This window comes from Nerophis lumbriciformis, linkage group LG34, assembly GCF_033978685.3.
Source record: "Nerophis lumbriciformis linkage group LG34, RoL_Nlum_v2.1, whole genome shotgun sequence".
Classification (NCBI taxonomy): domain Eukaryota; kingdom Metazoa; phylum Chordata; class Actinopteri; order Syngnathiformes; family Syngnathidae; genus Nerophis; species Nerophis lumbriciformis.
Genome location: NC_084581.2, coordinates 25460411 through 25487047, shown reverse-complemented (window position 1 = coordinate 25487047; position 26637 = coordinate 25460411). Strand labels below are relative to the sequence as shown.

The following is a 26637-nucleotide window of genomic DNA, read 5'->3' as shown; positions in this document are numbered from 1 at the left end:
TCCATTTCAAAACCGCATCACAACGTTCGCCTTTTGTTTCGACAGTATCACCGATTCTTACTCACTGCAGACTTCATGACAGCCAACAAATATAATAAAACATCACTTACTGTACAATGTCTGTTGTCAGTCTGTTAGGATGTTGATATTTTCCCGTTTAGTTGATGAATGACTCAGTCCTCACGAAGGGTAAAAAAAATGTGGGTGCAAACTATCATCTTTCGCATGGCTTTCTCGCTATCTACGGGTCTAAATTGTCTGTCAAAGTTGACCAACTTTTCAGTTTATGTCCACATCATTTTACTATCAAGGTGAAATGCATTGTTTATTATCTAGAATTAACTTTCACAAGCTCCAAGGCAAGAAAGCAGGGGCTATGTCAACATAGCAGAAACAAGCTTGTTAGCTCTCTGTGACAATGCGCCACTAAAAATAGTTTGTCTGCGTTAGCGCTTATAACAATATCACTAATACTTGGTTTGAAATTCAGGCAACGAAATGAAAATGAAGTATTGTTGGCGCTTTTTGGATGTTCTTTTTAAAGGTCTTCATTAGCGGAAAAGAGGGCCTCACATTAGCTCCATTGTAAGCTGACTTTTATTATTATTTAGGAGTTAGAATGCATTAAAAAATACACCTGTTTTCTTGTCTCTCATAATGATTGTGAACGACAGGCAAAATTAAAAAAAAAAGTGTAGTTCCCTTTAACACAACTGTTAACTATTATAACGACCTGCTGATGGTATTTATTATGTTCATGTGTTATTGATGTAAGATATTAAGTAGACAATATCAGTTTAAATCACGTTAAAAGTGCAATTTCAATGTTAAAGATGTGCTTTTATTTGGAAAAAAAGAATGTTTATGGCATGCATGAAAATAGCTTTTTATTTGAACTATTTTCCTTTAATGCGCATCGAGGGTATAAAATGTGTTTTAGCCGATCACTTGATTATTTTAAACAATCTCATCGATAGTTTACTCAATAATTAATATAATCGATAGCTGCAGCCCTAAAAATACTTGTATTCTTTATCGGGCTGCACAAAATATCGGAAAAAAATTGCAATCTCAATTTACACTAGCATGCAACATACAGTGGTGCCTCGGGATACGAGTTAAATTGTTCTATGACGCAGCTCGTATCTTGAAACAATTCAATCCGTGCTTGCCCCCACCAAACACCACAATTTTATATGTAATATGCCTTAAAAAAATACAAAAGAAAAACTGTAGATATTGTATGAAATGCAACACAATATAATTAATTACAAACAACTATAATAGTTTTGTAAAGTAAGGTAATAAATAACCTGGGAGGGCGGACCTTCACATTATCTACTTGGAGCTTCTTCTCCGTCAAACACAACATCGGCAGCGTCTCCATATTTTCATGAATAAATGTCTGCTTTTAAAAAATATTTTAATGTCCTTGGCTGGCGTTATGGACTCCCGTCTTCGATTTGGTGCAGACTAGCCTTGCTACAATCGCTACACGCTCCGTTAGTGCTGAGCGACGGGCGTGCGTGGTTGTCATAAGGTGCATTTAAAACAAAATCATCCTTCATGTAAGTTTGCTCTGAGTTTAAATATACCGATACATAACGAACACGTCATTGAACATGTAATATATCACTATATTGATGCACAGCTTAATGTTGGACCAAACAAATCCGGAAGCGACATAATTTTGCATATTTGAGAAACCTTGGAGGGGACCGCAGATGTGGGGGAACCCCCTCTTGGGTGACCGGTGCAATGGATGCCGAGTGGATACGGATACTAAAATGGGCCTATTTAAAGGGTAGGGTGTATAAATATCGTTATCATTTTATCACCCCCGCCCTACGCTCGTTTGTTTCTTGATGATTTTTTTTTTTTTTACTCAATAAATGTCATATAGTTCTTCTCAGCACAGCTTTTCACACTAACTTTTTTTCTTTCCAGTGGATGAAAAACCAAGTTATGTAAATCTATAGCTTTAAACTAATGCTAGCGAGTAAGGCCTGCTGCATTGGTCGGATCTTACTGGGTTCACTGTGACATACGGCAGCTTACGGTGGGGAGGCTTGTAACCCGAATTTTTGTTCGCAACCTAAAGCATAACAATTATCCAACAGACCAGACTGCTCGCATTCCGGAAATCTCGTGAACTAGGACACTGGGGGGTTTGCATCAATTAATTGAATTTTCTTGTGTATGCGCTGTCAAAAAATTGTCCCAGAGAGTTGCTGTGTCAATTTTTCAATTCACCATCCATATACTTGCAGCCCTGTCCTGTATTATATTGTTGCCAACATAACACAAATGTTGTATTTTTCAGGGCGAATCAACATTGTGGAACTCCAGCAGGTACTGTGTAGTCCATTGAAACTTTGACATATGGTAGCTTGGCTTCAAGTTGGAAGTATAACATTAGGTATTGCTAGCTACTCTACTCTAAGTGTTATGATCTTCTTTCTTCCAAAGTCCAAAATGTGTTAGATTTATAGATAAAGTCCTTTTGGTGTATTCTTACTATGCACAATTTAGTGCTTAGTGGTGCATTCTTTAGGCCCTTTTCCACCAAAAGTTTGGTTCCTGGAACCTTTGGTTCCTGGATCTATAGGTTCCTGTAGAAGTGTGTGGTTTGTGTTTCCACCGCAGTTCACAGTTCAGGGTAGTTTCTACAAATCAGGCTGATGACATATGGAGGAGTGGTTTAATATATTTCTATACTGATACCATGTAAATAAACAGACATTAGGTCACAGTTATTTTACTAAAAAGTAAGTCATAGAAATACAAAGCAATCATATACAAAACAAAATATGATTTATAAAATAAACTGTACCAAATTGTTCATAAAAAGTCAGGCTTTTGTCCGCAATGTCCAACAGTCAGAAAGTTGTCCTCATAGTAAATGATGGAATTCATCAAGCGATTTCTTTTGGTCCATTTGAGCTGTAAATAACAATATATAAATAATAAATGTCAGCGTTTATCTTACAACTTCAACACAAACACATCGACTTTAGCGTTATTTTGTTAGCATTAGCATTCTGTTCACTCGGGTTCAGGATAAATGGAGTGTCACTTTTACAACATGTAATAAAGTAAATTGTTAATAATTGATGTCATATTCATTCGTTCCACTCGTGTGCTTCCTCCTTTTTTCCACATTTATCCAATGAAGTCAGAGTAGTAAGCAGCTGAGGTCGCCGCTTTGGAGTCCAGCTTTATACGCATTCATAAATACATTTAAAAGAGTCCGTCCACTTCTTGTAGCTTAGCATATCGAAATGAAGTTTGTAAAAATAACAAACAACATTAAACAGCATAGAGTTTAAAGACAATGGCTGAGTAAAAACACTCCAAAATAGTTCCACTGATCAGCGTTCTTCAGCACACAGATGCCCAACAAAAGTTCCTGCATTTTGAAAGCTCCTTTTGTTCTTCTCTCTAAGTTTTTTGTAATAGAAATACACAAAAAGTAACAAATAAACAAGTCGCAGTTGTGGGTTTGAAAGAGAAGTTTTAGGAACGCCCCCAACTGTGTTCAACCAATCAGCGTTTGACAGCACAGCCCTCCCCGAAAAGTTTCCTGGTCACTTGGAAAAGTACCATTTAGCTAAGAGGAACTCCGAAAGGTTCCTAAAGAACTTTTAAATCTACCCGGGTAGTTTTTGGTGGAAACATAGGGGAACTTTATTCATCCCGTTATCCGGGTAAGTGGGGAAGTTCCTGCTGTGTGTTGCGGGCGACCAGTCTTCCTCTCAGGGAATAAAACACACTGGTCAATCCTAAGTTCCTTTGGATCTGTTGAGTAAAGAGGACCACCAAGACAGAATAGTACTTGGTCAAGTTTTACTAAAGCTTTAGGAGACCAGCCCGTACAATGCAACAATAGCATCAGCAACAAGAGGTCTAAATCCAAACAAATAGTCAGCCTATGTAGAGCGAAAACAGCCCCTTTCGCCCAGAAAGGAGTGCAGCTGCTTCTTCAAAACAGATTTGGAACTGACCAAAACAGCTTTGTGAGCCGACAAACAGGAGCCCTTAAGACAAAACAAATAATTTACTAGCGGACATAAGATAAAAGCAAAGAAGTCACGAGAAGACACACTACATGAGAAAATACTAGCTGATTTAAACATGACTATTGATTAAAAGAGAACACTTAAAAATATCTCATTCTCACAGGTGGAATAGGGCCTATTGTATAAGACATATTTCCATAATATTTTAACATATTTATATTCCCACATACTTAAACATGACTATTGATTAAAAGAGAACACTTAAAAATATCTCATTCTCACAGGTGGAATAGGGCCTATTGTATAAGACATATTTCCATAATATTTTAACATATTTATATTCCCACATACAACAGTTGGGTGCCTTTCATTCTTGTCAACCAAATGTACAGTACAGTTTAAATATTCTATTATGGGTTTTTTTCTGTGCCTTCAAACAAGCGTCATACCAGGCTTCCTTGTCAAAATACTCCTGTATTTGTACTTTCCAGGCATTAGTTTATCTGTACTTGTTTCCTTGCAATGGGCAACTAAAAAATTATAGTATTTTGAAATACAGCCCTTTCCTCTATTTTTGATAACAGTGGTGTTGAATTATTATTTTTGGATGATGTGTAGCTTTTCAATTGTAAATTTTTATATTATGGTCTTCTTCTATACAGATTGTCAATGTGGATTGGGTCCATGTTGAAAATAAAGCGAATGATATTGCAAGAACTGATAAAAATATTCAGCTTGTGCTGGGACAACTTATCGACGAGTGAGTATGACTTTACCTATTCTTGTTAATTTGGATTAATCATTAATCACAGGTAATTTCTTGCTTTCATAATTTAAATTACGGTAACTTTAGAAAGAGGCCACAATTAGGACACCATTTTATTGTCCGAATATCATTAAGGAAAATGTTTTTAATGTACATCATTTATTTGCTTAAAACTTGGTAACCATTTTATCTAAAGTCCCTACGGGGTGTATTTTCAAATTTGCCAGCGAGCACAACAGTTGAAGTCACCTTACTGATGTGTGCACTGACATATGTGTTGACCTGATCACTGACCGTATAACAATTCATGGTGAAGGTAAAGGAGCACATATGATCAAAAAAATGTCGGATAATAGTAATATTACATTTAATTTATAACATGCTTTCTATATCTAGAATATCAAAAGTGCTACTGAGGGGAGATAATACAAAGTATTATGTAGGAACAACAAAGGTTAAAAAGAAAACCTACGGATATTTTTTAGTCAAATGTTTTTTTTAAAAGAAAATAAGTAGGATGATGTGGCGACTTGTCCAGGGTGTACCCCGCCTACCGCCTGAATGGATGGATGAATGGAAAAAGAAAATAAGACAATTGTTTTAAGTTTCGTTTAAAAACAGCTGTTGTCTTTGGGGCCCTTAGGTGGTCAGGGAGGGCATTCCACAGTCTAGGAGCAGCAGCGGAGAAGGCTTTGGTTCTTTGAGCTTGGAGGTTGTATGTGGATATAGAGTGGAGGGAGGGAACGTATGGAAGTCTGAGGCATATGGAGGTATAAGGTGACATGTCCATGAATGAATGCACTGGTGGGTAGGAAGGGAGACCTTGTATTCAAATCTGAGTGAAATAGGGAGCCGGTAAAGGGACTTCAGGATAGGGGCGATGTGGCCAAATTTGCGCACCCTCATCAGGATCCTGGCAGCGCCATATTGTATGTATTGAAGCTTCTGGATACTTTACCCAGGGATCCTGATGAGGAGTGCAGTGCAATAGTTCAACCTGGAGAAGATGAAGCTGTGGACAAGCTTCTTGGCACTCACCTAGGGGGAGTGAGGAACGGAGTTTGGTGATATTTCTGAGGTGGTGGAGAGATGTTTTACAGAGATGTTTGATGTGAGTAACACGCAGATTGGTGACAGATGTGGAGAGGGAGATGTTTTACCCAAAAAAATAATGCTGGTGATGCTGGAAGATGTGTGCTGGATGAATTCTGTTTTGCAACTCTTTAGCTGAACAAAGTTTAGCCTCACACACCCCTCAATTTCCTCCAGGTCAGTGTAGGAGGAGAAGAAGAAGTGAGGCTTGTCTTTAAATTAGAACTGCGTGTCATTAACATAGCAGTGAAATTATAGCCCATGCCTGCTAAGGAAATCACCCAGGGGGAGCATGTAGATGGTGCCCAGCACTGAGCCCTGGGGGATACCGCCGTTAACATCGTGGGTGACATGCGATATGCTCAGTTCTGCCAGTCAAATATTAGGTAAACCAGTTGTGAACATGTCCTGATAGTCCAATGGTGTAGTGCAGGCGGTGGGGTAGGATGTTGTGATCAGTTGTATCAAAGGCTGCTGTTTGGAGTTTAAAAAGGATAGGTAAGCAGTGTGTGCTGCCATCGGGAGGTCTTTGGTGACCCTGACAGGGTTGTTTCTGTGCTGTGGCCAGGGTGTGGAAACCAGACTGAAACTTCTCAAAAGGGTTGTTTTGTTTGAGGTAATCCTGCAGTTGAGCTGTAACTTTTTTCCCTAGAACTTTTGACAGGAATGGAATACTGAAGATTTAAAGATGCTGTGTCCTTGCTGCATAATTGCATAATTTCGCTGGACACATTCTTTGGAATCCTGCCACGTGTCCATCCAAGATTACTTTTGTAGTCATTTTTTGATAGAGAGAGATGTGAACATTTAAGGTTTGAACTTTTTTCGTTTTTTTTGTGCTACCTTCATATTTTCCAAATCGACCTTTGTTCTGTGGTCTACAGCACCTACCTGAACCATTTAGCAGAAGAAACAAATGACAGACTACAGGAAACTGGTTTGATCAGCATTGCAGAGCTTTGTAAAAGCTATGATCTTCCTGGGGACTTCTTAACTGAGGTGAGTGAAACTTTTGCCATTCTTTTTCTTCAAATAATTACTCAAACTGTGAAACAGTCTATGACTGCTAGTCCGTTAGAAAACTGACAATGAAATTGTACTCATTGTAGTTCTCCTTGAAGAATAAGATTACTTTGGATTTTGCCAAAAAGGTGTCAGGTAACATGTCAAGAGTTTCGGATATTTTGGTCGGCGAAGGGCAAAGGTAAGATTGATGTTGTAGGTCTAATGATTGAGGATTATTTAGTTCAATCAGTCACGCCTATATTAATTTCAAAGTGCAGTGACCCACATGTCAGATGTGGTTGAGGTCAAAAGCCCAATTGACAAATAACTCATGTTGATCTTCAGTTGAAGAAGTGACTACTGGCAGGTCGTTTCTTTTCATGCACAAATTGTATGCATGTTCAAAATAAAATAAAACTAACACCAAATTGGACGTAGTCTCTCATAAACACTGCTTGGCTGCAGCTATCGAATATTTTAGTAGTCCAGTAATCTATTTATTAGTTTGTTTGATTAAACCAATTAATCAGATAAAATGTTACTGAATTTTGGGGAAAATAACTGAAAAAAATCAACGATGTTCCTATTTGCCATAACTTTCATTCTTGTTATGTTAAATGTTCCTCTTTACCTGAGAGCATTAATCATGAAACTACAAGTAAAAAAACTGACTTCAGCTTACAACTAACAAATGAATAAATAAACAGATCAAATCAAACAAAAATGCTATCTGCTAAAGTATAAGAATGTTGGTTAGGTAGTTTTTACCCAGTTCGAGACCTACCCACCGATGCCATACTGTTCTAATATGTTAATCAAGATTTTATCATTAATTGTATCAAATGCTTTTGTTGGGTCCATAAACACTGCAGCTCCACACTTGTTTGTGCATTGATCATTTCCTCCATTATTTTGATTAGTGTCATCGATGTTGAAATGTTAACTCTGTATCCATAATGGCTGTTCGAAAGTATTCCACTTTTATCTATGAATATGTGCATTCTCTTGCAAAATATGTATGGTTTCTGAAATTTTGGGAAATAAAAAAAAAGGTCTATAATTTGTAAATTTGTGTTTGTCTCCAGTCTTATAGATTGATACAACTTTTGCCATTTTAATTTTGTTTGTTCATTTATGGTTCTGAGATTTTTTTTTTATAACCCTTTCTATCATTTCCATATCAATTCTGTTAAAGTCAATTGAGGTCTTGTATTATTTCCTCTTCTGTCATTTCTGTGAGGAAAATCGAACTAGGATTTTTGCTTATGGTATCATTGAAGTCCTCTATGACAAATAATCTGGAATATTTTCTTCCAGTCATGGTCCATTATTTACAAAGTAGTTATTGAAGGATTCAACCACTTTGTTTGTATTGTCCATTTTTACATTTCCATCTGAGAAGAAGTATTGTGGGTAATTCTTCTTGGAATCATTCTTACTGATTCAGTTCAGGATGCCCGATGTTGCTCTCATGTTGTTTTTCTTCCTGTCTAATACGTGGCTGTAATATTATTTCCTACATGTTCATAAAATGCTCGTTAGGTTGTTTTTACATGTTTTGTAGCCTACTTATTTTCTGCCACTTTAGACCTTTGTGTTATCAATATCTGATGCGTTTTTCTTGTTAAAATCAATTTGTAATCCCTTAATCATTCATGGTTAATTTCTCTTTTTAGTAAGTTGTATGCATGAACAATGTTTGTTGTGGATTATAATGTAAATATTTAGAAATTACCATATACTTCATCTACATAATTTTCACTAGACGCATCGTCCCAACTTTGTTCTCTCAGATCAGTCTTCGTTTTGAAATGTTTGTATCATTTTTATACCAAATTATGTGTTGTGATATATATCATTATCACAGGAGGCAGCAATATATATTGAGATATAGATTTTAGGTCATACCCAGATGGAAGAGAGAAATATGTACGGTATTCTAAATTTAATGTAATTTTTTAAAGTAAATGTACCTATAAAATGGTGGAAGCAGAAATTCTGACTTTGCTCTTTTTCATGAACCATAGGAGCTTACAAAGCGTCTTGGGAGAGTGATCCAGGGAGAAATGGATCAGTCCAATCAAGGGGTCATATTTACTCCTGCCTTTGTCGCTCGCCACAAGGCCAAAATAAGAGGTCTATTCAGTGCCATCACACGGTAATATACTGAAGTTCAAACCATTAACCTAAACTTGATTGTGTTTTGTTTATATATTTGAAATTATTCAGTTACTCTTGAACTTTTAGGCCAACACAAGTGAGTGGCATGATTGGTGCATTTGGACTACAGGAGCACTTACTATACTGTAAGAAAAAACTGCTTTTCTTGTTTTGTGTTGCTACTGTTGATGCTTGTTACCATGTTGTAATTGTTTCCATGTGTCCAGCTGTTGTAGAAGAACTGGTGAATACCGGGCGCCTTAAAGGAACAATTGTTGGAGGGCGTCGAGACAAAGCTGTATACATCCCCAATATCTACTCCAAAACACAAAACACTTGGGTGGATTCTTTCTTCCGACAGAATGGATATTTAGGTATTTTTTTTATCTATAACATTTTTTTCTGAAATCATTCTATTTACTTTTAAGTATGCATCCTTGGTTATTTTTGGTTATTAGGGGGGAACGGTATACCATAATCACAGTTTGGAAATTTCCTTGGTCTTAAAGTCAATGTTCAGTGTGTGCTGCTGTGTAATTGCACATTTTGTAAGTACAATAGTGTAAATGGTATGCTTGTAATTGTTTCATAATGCAAAAAACTGAATTGTTTCAAAGAAAAAGCCTAATTAAAACTTTATATATGAATTTAAAGATTAATGTTTGTGTTATCGTTAACTTATTAGTGCGATGTTACTGATTTTACTTATGACATACCCGTCCTCAAATCTTACAGGCTAACCAAAAAATGTCAATAAGCTCCATTTATTATTAGGGTAGGTCAGGTTACAAGTAAGGCAGTCAAATGATTAAAATATTTAATCGCAATTCATCACATTGTTTATAGACAACTCAAAAGTAATTGCTATTAATTGCAGACATATATCATTTTTCATCATTAATAAGTGTACCCTAGACAGATAATTTTCAGGTTTTAACACTATGAACGGACGATTCATTTACTTTAATGAAATGTATTTTAAACTTAATGCTTTTTTAAACAGCTCAACACAAAAAGGACAAAAATAATAAATGCCTACTGTGTGTTGGTGTCTTGCCAGATTTTATAGTTTTTTAGAAATACAGAATTTGTATACCTGCTTTAGGAGCACTTGCATTAGAGGAGGAGCTACACTTCCATGTTTATAACAGTTTCACACATAAATACCACAATGCGAATTGTTATGATCATGATTTGATTGTCAAAGGACTCGACCAGAACATGTTATAAAATAATTTACACATATTCCTTAACTGATGTACTAGCATTTCTTTAAGTGCAAATATCACAAAATAACATTACAACACATCCCTGACAAATAGGGATGACTACTTTTCACATTTAAACTGGGAATAAATACTCAATGGTACCAAATTGTGTTACTTTTGTGTATGTTCATGTGGTAAAAAAAATGTATTTGTGTAATGATGAAATCTTAAAATGTTTGAATGTAACATATTTATTTCTCTATCGATCAGTCATCAAATATATCTAAACAATATCCAATTATTCATATAGTAACATGTTTGCAATTGTTAAGTGTTATGTTGAAGAAATTTGCTAAACTACAACAATGCCGTGTTACTTTCTTAGTATTGCACAAAATAAAACCTGGATTCATGTACTGCTTTCTTTTTCCATCTGGAATATATTTGATAGGGGTCAATGTAGACAATTAGCGTATTTTTCGGAGTATAAGTCGCTCCGGAGTACAAGTCGCACCGGCCGAAAATGCATAATAAAGAAGGAAAAAAACATAAATAAGTCGCATTTTTTGGGGAAATTTATTTGATAAAACCCAACACCAAGAATAGACATTTGAAAGGCAATTTAAAATAGATAAAGAATAGTGAACAACAGGCTGAATAAGTGTACGATATATGACGCATAAATAACCAACTGGTATGTTAACGTAACATATTATGGTAAGAGTCATTCAAATAACTATAACATATAGAACATGCATGCTATACGTTTACCAAACAATCTGTCACTCCTAATCGCTAAATCCGATGAAATCTTATACGTCTAGTCTCTTACGTGAATGAGCTAAATAATATTATTTGATATTTTACAGTAATGTGTTAATAATTTCACACACAAGTTGCTCCTGAGTATAAGTCGCACCCCCGGCCAAACTATGAAAAAAAACTGCGACTTATAGTCCGAAAAATACGGTAGTTTAAAAACAAATAAGCAAAGGAGGATGGGGTAAAAATAAAGACCTTTTTTTTTCAAAAGTATTAAAACTACAAATGAAAGCAAAGCGAAAACTTTACATTAACATTACAAAGTACAGAACAAGGAACTGCGCTGATTATGATAACTATTGATAGTTAAAAAGCAAAGTTAATGATTACAGTAGGCTTTTACCTGGAGTAGACGTAGATGATGATGATGTCGCTGTTATCGTCACCAAATATTAACGTCGTTTCTTACCCCGTGTTGTTGTGGACAAGTCGCTAAATGTGCCAAATGCAGGAGTTGCAGCTGTACATCTAACTTGGCTGCACTCTTCAGCCATGAGAAAAATACTGTGTTTAACAAGGTGCTTCTTCGGCTTGGAAGTATTCCCGCCACTTGCCTTGATATTGGCGAAAAAGACTCCTTTCTTGCCATGGCTTTCAACCTATTTCCATAAGGTAGCCTTTCCTTTGTCCATTTCTGCTCATGTGTGGCTCATCAGTAGCAAGTGAACTACAGCAAAGTTCCCCCCGCTACGGCATTGCCCGAGGCTCAAACAGGACGCGTTTGCGTTAATCGGCCGTTAAAAAAATTAGTGCCATTAATGAAATTTATAGTTAAAGCGTTATCGCATTAACTTTGACAGCCCTAGTTACAAGCAATTATACTGTAATATTTTAAAAAAAAAGTCATGTTCATCCAAAACAACATGTACTTAAATAAAATGTAATATTCATTTTGACCTAAATCTAAATAAAAACAAATATAAAACTAACATAAAACAAAATATATACCCCTATCATGAATCTAAAATAAATATACAAGAAGGGCGTTAAGAGCACTTTTCCTTTTGAGTATAAAGACAGAAAGCCTAAAGACAGAAAGCCAAAAGACTGAAAATGTGTGCGACAGGAATCCTACTTTTTTAGTGGTACTATATTTTATTGCATTTCATTTTGTTGTTCTCACCTCTAAACATCAGTTTTCTTAGAATTGCAGATTTTCACTGTCCACTTTTCTTTTACAAGCAAACTTTAAACATGCCAATTTTGTGCTATCTATGCGCTGACAGTTGTCGAAGTGTCGATACGCAAGAGGCTACAAGAATAAAAGTGACAATGTGCCGTATTTCGGGCTGTATGATGTGGGGGCATGGTTAAGCGTATCAAAAACCAGCATTTGTACTTACTTTGACCTATAGTCGGTCTGTGTTCTATGTCCCAATATTGTAAATTAAAAGCCTCAGAATAAGTCTCACAAGAAAGTTACAGCATAAGATACCTAATATTTACCGCATCTTGTTGTTTGGGTTTCTTTGTTTTGACCTGTGTAATATTTTTATGGTGTGTTTCACAGAATTTGATGCATTGGTCAGGCTGGGCATCCCAGACCCCAACAGTTACATTAAGAAGCGCTTCAAATCCAGTAAGCTGCTTTTCCTCAGAGCAGCCTGTGTGGGCCAGGGACTGGTTGACCAGGTAGAAGCCTCTATAGAGGAAGCTGTAAACTCTGGCACATGGACTGACATACAGGTACAGTCTGTAGATTTATTGTTACCTAATCTCTGGCAAGTTTCTAATGCTCTGTCACTCATGACTGGTTTAGCCAATTTTGCCAAGCTGTCTGTCAATGGAGGACATTGGGATGTTGATCAACCAGGCCATGAGGAACACAAATGTGCACTCCGCGTGTCGAGTATTGGGAGACACAATTGTAGTTACTGAAAAATTCATCAGTGGATGCCTCAGTCTATTTGACGACGCCATACATAAGAAAGCTCAGAAGGTATGTAAGTCAGTTCAGTTTACCGTACAGAGCGCACACCCACCAAATTTTAGAATAATTAAACATTTTTCCACTATAAGCTGCTGATATATATGTTGTGAAATGAGATATTTATACAAATATTTTGTAAATATATATTTACTCACCTTAATTGTTTCCTAACAGTGCCGGCAGTAAAACGGTTGATCTAACAAAACAGAAAAGTAATTGTCATTGACCCACTTGCTGCTGAAACTAGCTCTCCTAACAGCTAAACAGACTCAATAACTCCAGGGTGTCATTTTGGTGAATTTGTGAAGCTAAAACAATACAAAAATAATGCCGTTGTATGTTAATACCAACACATATACTTGTAAAAGTGTTAGCTTATTAGCTGATGTTAACAACGCTAGTTTCATTACATTACGATAGCACCTACAAATATGCATGAAAACACTACGATCAAACATGTGACATTTAGTTAATATGAATTGTTTAGGTTATATTGTAAAACTTACAAACCTTGTAAGTGATGAATGAAGAAACCATATGAGTAGAAACGTTATGGACAACTAGTAGACTGAACGGCACTAATACTCTCAGTTCAAGGCACGGCATAGAAGAACATATTGCAGACTTTCAACCCCCAGCACCTGCAGTGAGCAAACTCATCCAAAAGATGGTGCCACAGCACAAACAATCACACCATTTCAGTTTCTGTCAGTGTTACTACTATGTAAGTTTGTTGTATACAAAACATTATGGCCATTAGCAAAGAAAAATCCATAGATTAGACGCACCGTAGTATAAGCCGCATGGTTCAAAGCTTGAGAAAAAGGTAGGGGCTTATAGTTTGGAAAATACTGTAATTTGCTTAGGGTGTACACCGACTACTTGGACTCTGTGTGATTCCTTCTCCCTTTTTTGGCCCTTGGTAGTAAGTTAACTAGGTCAGCTACATGTAACAACATTCAATCCACATCGCACAATGCATGTTGGACATAACTTACTTGTATCGTGTCTAGTGGAAACAAGATTTTAAAATGTGTAAACATGTCCAAGTGAAGAATACAACCTTATTGTTGTGTGCTGTGGCTCTTAGGAGGTCAAGAGCAATCCAGTGTTGCTGATCACGGAAGAGGATCTGAAGCAAGCATCTGTGGTAGCTGAAAATGTAGGGCTGTCAAAAAAAGAAAAGAAAGAAGTAGAGCGCAGGAAAAAAAATGCAGGTTTGAACCTTTTTAAAGTTGATTAAACATTTGTGTGTTATGTATATCAAGATATGTGCATTTGCATTGTCCTTATACAGTGTTGCAGCTACTGGAACTTTATTTCCCTGAGAGTACACGCTGAAGGGATCATTAGTTATATCAAATCTAATCTACTCTGTGATTACTATATATTATGTTAAATGTTTTCCCAGAGGGCAGTGGCACTGTAAAATCAAGTGGAGGAGGCAATGCCAGAGAATTCCGAACTCGTAAAACAAAGAAGAAGGGAAGAAAAGATGATGACAGCGATGAAGAAACCAGACCTTTGCAGAAAAGTATACACGCAAATCATTCTTACCTATGCCCGTGGCTGCTATTCTAACCTTTATACACACACATACAGTCGTGATCAAAAGTTGACATACACTTGTAAAGAACATAATGTCATGGCTGTCTTGAGTTTCCAATAATTTCTACAACTCTTATTTTTTTGTGATAGAGTGATTGGGGCACATACTTGTTGGTCCCAAAAAACATTCATTAAGTTTGGTACTTTTATGAATTTATTATGGGTCTACTGAAAATATGACCAAATCTGCTGGGTCAAAAGTATACATACAGCAATGTTAATATTTGGTTACATGTCCCTTGGCAAGTTTCACTGCAATAAGGCGCTTTTGGTAGCCATCTACAAGCTTCTGGCAAACTTCTGGTTGAATTTTCACCACTCCTCTTCACAAGATTGGTGCAGTTCAGCTACACTTGTTGGTTTTCTGACATGGACTTGTTTCTTCAGCATTGTCCACATGTTTGGGAAGGCCATTCTAAAACCTTATTTCTGGCCTGATTTAGCCATTACTTTACCACTTTTGACATGTGTTTGGGGTCATTGTCCTGTTGGAACACCCAACTGCGCCCAAGACCCAACCTCCAGGCTGATGATTTTATGTTGTCCTAAAGAATTTGGAGGTAATCCTCCTTTTTCATTGTCCCATTTACTCTCTGTAAAGCACCAGGTCCATTGGCAGCAAAACAGGCCCAGAGCATAATACTACCACCACCATGCTTGACGGTAGGCATGGTGTTCCTGGGATTAAAGGCCTCACCTTTTCTCCTCCAAACATATTGATGGGTATTGTGGCCAAACAGTTACATTTTTGTTTTATCTGACATCACATGGACAAAGATAAGACCTTCTGGAGGAAAGTTCTGTGGTCAGATGAAACAAAAATTGAGCTGTTTGGCCACAATACCCAGCAATATGTTTGGAGGAGAAAAGGTGAGGCCCTTAATTCCAGGAACACCAATCCTACCGCAAAGCATGGTGGTGGTAGTATTATGCTCTGGGCCTGTTTTGCTGCCAATGGAACTGGTGCTTTGCAGAGAGTAAATAGGACAATGAAAAAGGAGGATTACCTCCAAATTCTTCAGGACAACCTAAAATCATCAGCCCGGAGGTTGAGTCTTGGGCGCAGTTGGGTGTTCCAACAGGACAATGACCCCAAACACTACGTCAAAAGTGGTAAAGGAATGGCTAAATCAGGCTAGAGTTAAGGTTTTAGAATGGCCTTCCCAAAGTCCTGACTTAAACGTGTGGACAATGCTGAAGAAACAAGTCCATGTCAGAAAACCAACAAATTTAGCTGAACTGCACCAATTTTGTCAAGAGGAGTGGTCAAAAATTCAACCAGAAGCTTGTGGATGGCTACCAAAAGCGCCTTCTTGCAGTGAAACTTGCCAAGGGACATGTAACCAAATATTAACGTTGCTGTATGTATACTTTTGACCCAGCAGATTTGATCACATTATTAGTAGACCCATAATAAATTCATAAAAGAACCAAACTTCATGAATGTGTTTGGTGACCAACAAGTATGTGCTCCAATCACTCTATCACAAAAAAATAAGAGTTGTAGAAATGATTGGAAACTCAAAACAGCCATGACATTATGTTCTTTACAAGTGTATGTCAACTTTTGACCACGTCCTGGTGTCCGTGGTCTGGTAAACTCCTGGTGCAGATAGCTACTGGGATAGTGTTTCTCCACCTAGCTCCTCTGTACTCAGCCATGCATTCATTTGTGTGTGTGCGTGCGTGCGATGACTGGGGATGTGGGTCATCGGGGTTTTGTTTTTAAGTCTGTAAAGCACTTGGTGTTGCATTTCTTTTATATATGAAAAGCGCTTTATAAGTAAAGTTTGACTGTAGTATGGAGTAGGGCTAGATAAATAAGTTGTGTTTTCTTTCTACTCCTTTTCGGAAATATGTTTGTGGCTGTGGAATCGGGATATAACTCTATTGTGAATTGGTATGCATGTTTAATAAAATAAATGTAAATGTCTTTACCCCTAAATTAGTTACTGCATGTAAACTGTCATCATGCAAGATAGTTAATTGTGGTTGCGCAGCAACTAATTCTGGGGGTTTGCTTTCTCCACAGATCTTAGTAAAAAGCAACAAGCCTCGTTAATGACCCAGGAAGAAATACTCGCTGTGTTAGAAGAGCGAGTGACTGACTGTCCACAAGAAATCTGTTCTGAGCTGGCAGAGCTTTTAGTACGGTAATACATATGTATTTGGCTTTTCTTTCTTTTGCATTTTCTCAAACTTCCAAGTTTAAGAGCAAACAATTCCCTTTCGCTGCAGGCCATTGAATAAAGCCTATCAGGAGGTGCTACAGAGTTTGTTCATGTCCAGCTCCAGCTTACTTTCAGGGGGCAACAAAAAGTCTGTTAAGGATCTGCAGGAGGAAATAACCAACCTGTACAACAACATCAGGCTTTTTGAAAAAGGCGCACTTTTTTTCTCAGGTAAATTTACAGCTATCTACTCATTCCCCTCATTTCAGCCATCACCATCAATAGCCACGTGTGCATGGGCAAAATGTATTTAATCTGATCATAATTTGGATTAGAATGTTACTGTGTACATGGACCTTGAAAAAATGATCCGATTATGAAGTGCATTTTCATCCAAGACATGCACCTGGGGATAGGTTGATTGGCAACACTTAATTGGCCCTAGTGTGTGAATGTGAGTGTGAATGTTGTGTGTCTATATGTGTTGGCCCTGCAATGAGGTGGCGACTTGTCCAGGGTGTACACCGCCTTCCGCCCGAATGCAGCTGAGATAGGCTCCAGCTCCCCCGCGACCCCGAACGGGACAAGCGGTAGAAAATGGATGGATGAATTTTCATCCATCACACCTTAAATTGGAATACTTTATTTTGAGATGCGCAGCACACACAGTAAACCGAACTAGAAGAAGCAGTGACTTCCCCTGTGCATTTGTGCTTGTCCGACGTCACAATTACAAGTATATTACCCATCCATCCATCCATTTTCTACCGCTTGTCCCTTTCGGGGTCGCGAGGGGCGCTGGAGCCTATCTCCGCTGCATTCGGGCGGAAGGCGGGTTACACCCTGGACAGGTCGCCACCTCATCGCAGGGCCAACACAGATAGACAGACAACATTCACACTCACATTCACACACTAGGGCCAATTTAGTGTTGCCAATCAACCTATCCCCAGGTGCATGTCTTTGGAGGTGGGAGGAAGCCGGAGTACCCGGAGGGAACCCACGCAGTCACGGGGAGAACATGCAAACTCCACACTGAAAGATCCCGAGCCCGGGATTGAACTCAGGACCTTTGTATTGTGAGGCACATGCACTAACCCCTGTATCACCGTGCTGCCCAAGTATATTACCCATTTTAACTTTTTTTTAAACGTTATTTATCCATTTTTCCATCAGTTGCTACTTTTGTTTTACCTCTCTTTGAAATGAAGAAGTGTTTACATGCGCTCCAATCTGAATGACTGTCGGCACAAACCACACATCTCAATTAGAATGAAATTCTGATCTGAACGTCTGTGTGTGTGTGCGTGTAATCGGGTCAGAATATTCCGAATGAAGCATTTTATTCCGGTTAGGCTTTTAATCTGATTAATTGTGTCTATATGCACATAACTAATGTTCACCATTTCGGATAAATACATTTTTTTAAATACAAAAGTTTTTCAATTATCTCAACGGCTTATTGATATTTGGTTCCCGTGGACACGGTATATCCCCTTCTACTCCAGATGCGTGCTATGTCAGCATGTTAACAAGCCATGGTGATCAGGTAGTGTTGAGTATTAAACAGTAAAACTAGTGAATTAAATTATAAGCACAGTCAGAAAACAAAGTCCTCGGATGGATTTATGACGTTTGTCCAATTGGTGACAACAGCAGATATCTCCCTAGATGGTAAAGATTTACCCGAAGAGCTTTGCGTGAGCCTGCCATTGTAGTCGGACGTTGTAGTCAATAATGTACTTATTTTTCTCTATTGTCCTGTTGTGGGGCAGACTGGCTCGTTTATGCACATGCATCCTCCGCTGTTGCCATTTCTAATACAAAGTAGCATATAGTTCGAACTTATATCTGTCAGTAGATTCCATATGGAAGCACTAAAAACATGGCTGAAGGGGAGAAGACCCAGCCACATGGATAAGACACAAACAGTGCATCTTAAAGTGACGGTCAGATAGCGGTTTGAAGATCGTCTGTAAAACATAATCTGTGCAAAATTTTGACCAAGGAACCACCATTACATGTTATGTAGAGGAAGTGCTTTAAATGAAAACAAATAATAATCAGAATATTACCCTTTAAAATTCACTCAGCAGTGACTTCTTGCACCCATAAAACGTTACCAATCGTAACATTAGTAAAGCTGGAAACGAATTTGGCAGTTTCAAAGTAAAAGGTTTAAAATTGAAAGTCTCCGCATAAACATCCATAAATATTGAGCTTTCTTAAAAGGTAGCGGCAAATTCATTCATGGCACAGTTCTTTCACATACGCTACACATTATCCATTTGCAACTGCTTTTTTGATGTCATTGTACACAATGTCTTCAATGTCAGGTATATCAGATCCAAGGATTAGAGTGTGACAGTTATGTTTCCTTTCCATCCTTACAGAGGAATCCCAAGTCCCCATTGCCAAGCATGTGTTAAAAACTATATGTACAGACATTACCAACATTCTGGTCAACTTCCTTGCCGCTGACTTGATGATGTCAGTTGAGAACCCTAGCACCATAACCAATGAGGTCAGAGGAAAGCTTTGTCTACTTCGTTTTTACAGCTTTTTTTGTCTGCAAATGTGCTTGTGCCAGCGTTGTTTTTGTCGGCCATCATAAGTTTTGTCTAAGTCTTTTGGATGAAAATGCTTGAGTTTTAGTCCCATTTTAAACATTTCTGTATGTGCTAGTTTTAGTTGACGAAAACTGTTTTAGCCGAGTAATTTTTTAGTAAAATAAAAATAACCAAGCCATAATAATTATGATAATGATGGATTACATTTATATAGCGCTTTTTTCAAGTGGCTCAAAGCTCTTGACTGAGAACCCATCGTTCATTCATTCCACATTCACACCTTAATGGTGGTGAACAACATTTGTAGCCACAGCTGCTCTCGGGTAGACTGACAGAAACGTGGCTGCCAGTTTGCGTCAATGGCCTCCCCGACCACCACCAAACATTCATTCACATTCATACACCAGTGTGTCAGGGCACAGGAGGCGGAGTGGGTGAAGTGTCTTGCCCAAGGACACAACAGCAGTGACTATGATGGCGGATTAGTACCAGGAACCCTAAAGTTTCAGGACAGCCGCTCTACCATCTGAGCCACGCTGCCTCAAAACAATAGCTGGATAATAAGGGCCAGTCCCAAAACATCCCCTCTCCCTACTTTTTAGCCCTATTCCTACATGTGCGTTTCCGTGAAGGTAGTGGTATTCCAATGACTCTTTGCATTTAGGGGTAGTGGGCATAACGAGGGTTATGGTGTACAAATCTAACCCTTGACAGGGAGGGATTTCAGATGCTGACTCGCTTAGGTAGGGGTCGGGAAAATTCCACAATTTCTGCACAAGTTACTTGTTAGTTTGTAACGTTAGCCAGCAAGCCACGCTAGCTAACGTTAGGTTAAAATACTAGAAAAGATGTGAAAACCTTCAAAAAATTCACAAGAGACAACAGTCGTAGATGGCGGCTTTTTTTCGTGTAGTTTTTTGTTTATTCATCAAACTAAGCATGATGAATGATAAAAAACGATCTCATCCTATGCTGCCGGATTTGTTGTTTCATAGTGGGACTAGGGTTGTACAGTACACCGCTACTGATAAAGGACTGCGATACTAATGAATTAAAAAGTTACTACTGCCTTTGGAAAATACCGGTAGTTATTTTTCATCCACATATGCTGCCGTGCGGCGGGGATTTTGCTGAACCGAGACGCGCCGCATTTGTGTGTCAAAATGCACACATTGAGTGTATACAAGCGGAAAAGTGTTGAAAGGAATATAGACCAAAAAAACAGCAAGTCTACTGGTTAATAAAAAGGGTGCGTGAAAGGCAGTATAGAATAGAATAGAAAGTACTTTATTGATCCCTGGGGGAAATTCAGCACCACAGTTCGCTCACAATAGACAATAAATACTATACAGCATTATTCACATGTAAATAATATAAATATATTATCCATATATTCTACATCATACAGTCTGATGGCTGTCGGTATGAAGGACCTCCTATGTCGTTCCGTGTTGCATTTTGGGAGTCTGAGCCTTCCACTCAACGTGCTCTTCTCTCCGCCAGGTCCGAGTGTAGTGGTAGTATGAAGGTATTTGAAGTGAAGTGAAGTGAATGACATTTATATAGCGCTTTTTCTCAAGTGACTCAAAGCGCTATACATTGTGAAACCCAATATCTAAGTTACATTTAAACCAGTGTGGGTGGCACTGGGAGCAGGTGGGTAAAGTGTCTTGCCCAAGGACACAACGGCAGTGACTAGGATGGCGGAAGCGGGGATCGAACCTGCAACCCCCAAGTTGCTGGCACGGCCGCTCTACCAACCGAGCTATACCGCCCCATTTGGACTTCAAAACTATCAATAAAAGGTGACACTTTAAACACAGAAGCGTGGCGCTGCTCTAAAACATGCCTCGCCAAATGTGTCAATACAGCATTACCACCTTTGCTTCAAACTTAGGTAAAAATAACAAATATATTTAGATCTGTACAAGAAGTTTAAAGAGGAGCAGGTAATATAATTAACAGCTTACCCCGTGCACATATACATATGTAGATGTTCAAACAGCTGCTTGGCTTGTTGAAAATGAATAGCGAGATAGCTAAAGACTTTTCTTTCTATTTTGGTCTCTGCACATTCTCTGGGAGAATTTTGGAAATGCCGTGAAAAACTTTACCTAAGTTTGGGGCTTGCATTTACAGTTACTTGGGAATGTATATGAACAAAAGACAGATTTTGAATATTTATGAATTATGCATATTTCTTAGCACTAAATCTTTAATGTTTGCCTTCAGGTAAGAGTAAAAATGTTGGGCAAACTGCCGGATGAGCTCAAAGTACCCCTGATGACGCTGCACAACTGTCTTAATGGCAAAGTAAGTATGTAGCCTGTCACCTACTCTGCACACTGATACTGTGTTTCATTTGTAACAGGTTATCAATTTAATAAGAAAATAAAAGTTTTTAAAAAATGTATAATTATTGTAGAGGGGCTTTCACTTCCTCCTGCTCTTTTATAGAAGCCAACACCTTAAAAAACAACTTCCATCACAATTTTGGGAAAGGCTTTTACAAAATCAATCATTTAAGTCTGTGTGTGTATATCAAAAAATGCTGGGGGGGCATGCTTGCTTTGATGTGAATATGCAGCAAGGGTAAGCAGTGCCCTATCCATTTCTACTTCCCAGACAATCGAAGAATTTCTGAAAAATCTCGAGATCTCTGCAGAAGTGTGTGGCTTCATGCTAAAGAAGGCGGACAAGAAAAAAGAAAGGTAGTAATGATTGTCCAATTTCTGTTTTTGAGCCTTAATTTTTGACCTGGGTTATTTGTTTTTCTTTTTTAGACAAGCCCTACTACTGCATCGCCAGACTCTGATTCAGCAGTTGATGGAGACCGAGGACCCTGCTCTGGTCCTCCATCTCACCAGTGTGCTGTTGTTTCAGGACAGCACTCATTGCATCCTACACGCTCCAGGACGCTGTGTACCAAATATTATAGGCACCCTCACAGGCCGGATACCCGTGGTATGTGCCTTACTCTGTTGATTGCTGTATACACATCTACCTACCATTTCATCATTCTATCCATTCATTCATTTGCGATACTTCTTGTCCTCATTCATCCCTGTCTGACCTTGGTCAGTGTCTTCAACTGCTTTCATTTGGCGGTTGAATTTCAGGTGTTAATTTCGTTAAGTAATAATTTTCGTCCTAGTTATCGCCAACAACCTATTTTCCCCTGATGACAATAAGATGATAACGAATCAAAACAAAATGCACGTTGACTAAGACAATAACCAAATTAACTGAAATTTTTGTCGATGAATAAATCGAGACAAAAATGTTAGCAGAAACAAAAACTAATAGTAGACGGGTGGGACACGTTGGGAATATATCCAATCACAGCTCTAACAGTATATATGAAAGTTAGTTACAAAGGGGAGCCAATCAAATGTTTTTCCTTGTGAGATGAGGAAGTTGAATTTTTCACCGTGAAAACAATAATGTGTGGTTTTAACGTGTTCCATATCGTAATATGTGTACACTTGGGAGAACGTGACACATTTTATTTTTGACGCTATGATGCCATCAGTAGGCGAGTCATTGTGTTATCTACACCAGGGTTTTTTAACTTTTTGACATGTGGGCCCATCTTTTCCACCTACTCAAATATTAACACTGAATTATTCATCTTACTCTTGATTTTACGCATTTTCAATAATTATTGCTAACCTACTTACAGTTTACAACTTTAAAAATTATCTATTTAACACATCAACTTTAGGCTTAGGTCAGGCTGATTGGAAAAACAAGTACTAATTAAATACACTGGAAGGGACTCATAAATAACTGACAAAAAATGTATTTACATGTTGTGCCAAACCGTAATAAACTGAATAATTGACAAATATGTTTCTTAACTTAACTGTCAATAAAATTTGTCTAAGGCTTTCGACGTGGTAAATTGTGTGGACCATACTGTCTGAATGCGGATGCGCTGCTAAATTCATTCGCATGATTCAACTACTACATTATGGCATGAAAGCCACCGTACTGACTGGAATTTATTCTAAAAATTAGGCATTCGACCTTACTGCTGGAGTCAAACAAGAATATGTCATTTCACCTACTTTGTTAATTTCTGTGATCCTCCATCTAGTCAAAGACAAGCTACCTGATGGCATTAAGATTGTCTATAGAATGGATGGGAAGTTGTTACACCTTAGACTAAAAGCAAATACCAAGACTTCTAGAACGTTTGTCATGGAACTCCAGTATGCCAATGACAACGTTGTATGTGCTCTGCCTGCTGACGACCTTCAGATCATCTGGAGTGTTTTGACCGAAGCCTACGAAACCCTTGGCCCTGAGCAAAACATCAAGACGACCAAAGTAATGTTCCTTAGAGCTACTAAAACTTCTGAATTTTAACCTAATTTAAATCCCCAAATCAGAATTAAGAACGCAGTTCTGGAAAATGTACAGCCACCTCTCGGTGAATGCCAATATTGACGTGGAAGTGAAGCATAGTCTTTGGATCGTTTAGAAAATGAGTATTCGAGAATTAAAGTTAAGTTAAAAGTTAAAGTACCAATGATTGTCACACACACACTAGGTGTGGTGAAATTAGAACACAGGTAATATCCTAAAAACAAGTTGTGTTTAATGTTGCAACATTTCTTAAATACTGCACAGAAGCATTTTTAAGTACGGTAAGTACCAATGATTGTCACACACACACTAGGTGTGGTGAAATTTGTCTTCTGCATTTGACCCACTCGACATCCATTGCATTCGGTGTGCCCTGACACACTGGTGTACCACATATGCGGTCCTCTCCAAGGTTTCTCATAGTCATTAACATCGACCTCCCACTGGGGTGAGTTTTTCCTTGCCCTTATGTGGGCTCTGTACCGAGGATGTCGTTGTGGCTTGTGCAGCCCTTTGAGACACTTGTGATTTAGGGCTATATAAATAAACATTGATTGATTGATTGATTGATCTCCTTGTTCACCCCCCTGGGAGGTGAGGGGAGCAGTGAGCAGCAGCGGTGGCCACGCCCGGGAATCATTTTTGGTGATTTAACCCCCAATTCCAACCCTTGATGCTGAGTGCCAAGCAGGGAGGTAATGGGTCCCATTTTTATAGTCTTTGGTATGACTCGGCCGGGGTTTGAACTCACAACCTACCGATCTCAGGGCGGATACTCTAACCAGTAGACCACTGAGTAGGTCTAGTGGCCTAATCTGGGCTAAGGTCTCTCTGTGTGGTCTTAGCAGACTCTTCTTTGCTGCCTTAACCCTAACACATCTGGATGTGTTGCAGGACAATCACCAGCTACTTAGTCTCTATCAGAGCCTGGTGGTGAAACAATTGACGAGCCAGAGTCAAAGAAGGAAGCAGGCGGAATGGCAGGAGGAGGCAGAGGATCCAGATGAGGAGACGCAAAGGATCCTAACGCAGTTCAAGCATTTGACGCCTCAACTCAAGGAGCTGGTGCTAACCCAGCAGAAGGCACCTGTGAGTGAGGAGTGATCCCTTTCACAACAAATAATAGAATATACAGTATGAGCCTAATTTACTAAAGGTTTGCATGTACTAAGACATGTGCAAACCTGATAGCGCACGCAAAGCTGATCTACTAAACGTGTGCAATGTGGATCGCGTGTGTTAAGTGAGCAGAATAAGGCTTGCCGTTCATTTTGCGTCTCTGTCTTCATTAATATGCTGATCATCAAACAGCCACAATACAGGGAGAAGAAAATGCAAATATAATTATTTAACACGCGCAATGTGATTTATCAACACTCATCCCTGTGCGAGCACTATTTAGCGTTTTATTTAATACTTGCGAGAAGGATGTGCAAACTGACACAGTTTCACACACGGCTGCAGGATCAAATAATAAATGCAGCAATGTAAAAAATACATTTTGACTTTGTCTATTCAGCAATTTCCTTTTATAATTTTAGAGCTGCTGGATGACTTGTGGGACTGATTACAATTAATTCAATTTATATTTTGGTGTCTGCTAGCGTTTTTTTTTTTTTTTAAATGTCATTAGGTTTTTTTAATTTAGGAAGTATATTACTATAATATATCTCCTACATGTAAAAAAATGTCTTTCATTGTGCATTTTCTTGCAGTTGAGTCATTCCAGTCGTACGAATGCGCTGGTGAGTGTGCTGATGTTTGTTGTCTAGATTGCGATTCAGAAAAAGTGTTACAGATTATAGATGTGTGCTGCCGGTTCAACACATCGCACACATGTAGTAGCATGATAACATGAATGTGGAGAAAATGATTATCTCTTTGATAAAAGCCCCGTATGCACGCTGAATCTTCATTTGAATAAGGTGTCTGCACCCCGTTTAAATTGCACACGCAGTCTTAGCAGATCACACTCATAGTACACGATATATCGTTTTTTTTTTGCACACGTTTTTTGCGTTGTATTTGGATCTTAGTAAATCAGGCCCTATGTGTATGTATGTATGTATGTATGTATGTACTAGTGCTGTCAAACAATTGTAATATTTAATTGCGATTATGACATTTTGACCACAGCCAACTCATAATGAATGGTGATAATCGCATTTTTTTTATGTACTTTTTGTCACCAGACAGATTTTAGGTTGTTTATTACTCTCATCAAAGGACTGGACAATTATTTTGATGTCTGCATATGTTTGTTTATTAGACATTGTGCTTTTTTACACAGCTCAACCCATCACGAACACACTCTTTTACACACGTGCACACACACACAGTTTAGTACGTGTAATGTGTGTGTGCACACCTGTAAGGTGTGGTGTGATGTGAGTGGGAGCTGGGGAAGTTGAGCTGGGTTAGCATGAGTTTGCAGTCTAAAAGTGTTGAGCAGCTCCGATGTGTAATTGTTCTCACTGAGTGTAATTGTTAATAAAGTGTCTGAGTGCATTTGTGACTGTCTTTACTTCTCCCCTGCAGGTCAGTACAATACTCATCTTACTGGCGATGCTTACTGGTGGACTTTTCGGCGTGTTCCTGTCTGTGTCAGACCAGGGTATTTTCTTTCGTGATACCACTGGTTTTCTTTCCAATCCGATACAGAGTAAAATTCTATCTGGTATTGGCGATATTGAGCTTAAACTGATACTTGTGTCAAGTACATTTTACAAAGTATTTGAAAAAACAGCTCATTGCATAAAGAATACTAAAACAAAAAAGGTATTTATTTATTAGTTTAAACTTACCTAAATCAATCTAGGCTATTCTGCCAGTGAGAGATTAGTGTAGTGGTATATTATACATAACATCTCATAAATGTAGTTCAGTGTTTAATCCTGTTCATGACACATCATCTT

The 26637-nt window shown here is 38.3% G+C and overlaps 1 protein-coding gene across 2 annotated transcripts in view; it reads left to right on the top strand.

The window, feature by feature from the left end:
- The window catches only part of ufl1 (UFM1-specific ligase 1), a 33097-nt gene extending 6460 nt beyond the window's left edge, over positions 1 to 26637 (top strand). The window contains exons 3-20 of one of the 2 annotated variants that reach the window (XM_061929230.2): positions 2324 to 2352; positions 4682 to 4779; positions 6762 to 6876; positions 8910 to 9040; positions 9130 to 9188; positions 9270 to 9416; positions 12583 to 12758; positions 12832 to 13011; positions 14093 to 14219; positions 14414 to 14536; positions 16643 to 16763; positions 16849 to 17012; positions 19175 to 19305; positions 21584 to 21664; positions 21977 to 22062; positions 22135 to 22315; positions 24617 to 24811; positions 26261 to 26637. In XM_061929230.2, coding sequence (XP_061785214.1) covers positions 2324 to 2352; positions 4682 to 4779; positions 6762 to 6876; positions 8910 to 9040; positions 9130 to 9188; positions 9270 to 9416; positions 12583 to 12758; positions 12832 to 13011; positions 14093 to 14219; positions 14414 to 14536; positions 16643 to 16763; positions 16849 to 17012; positions 19175 to 19305; positions 21584 to 21664; positions 21977 to 22062; positions 22135 to 22315; positions 24617 to 24811; positions 26261 to 26515 — 2399 coding nt within the window. In that variant the 3' untranslated portion in view covers positions 26516 to 26637. Of the gene's footprint in view, positions 1 to 2323; positions 2353 to 4681; positions 4780 to 6761; positions 6877 to 8909; positions 9041 to 9129; positions 9189 to 9269; positions 9417 to 12582; positions 12759 to 12831; positions 13012 to 14092; positions 14220 to 14413; positions 14537 to 16642; positions 16764 to 16848; positions 17013 to 19174; positions 19306 to 21583; positions 21665 to 21976; positions 22063 to 22134; positions 22316 to 24616; positions 26231 to 26260 lie in introns of those variants that run through there. The other variant, XM_061929231.2, reaches the window with a different exon arrangement.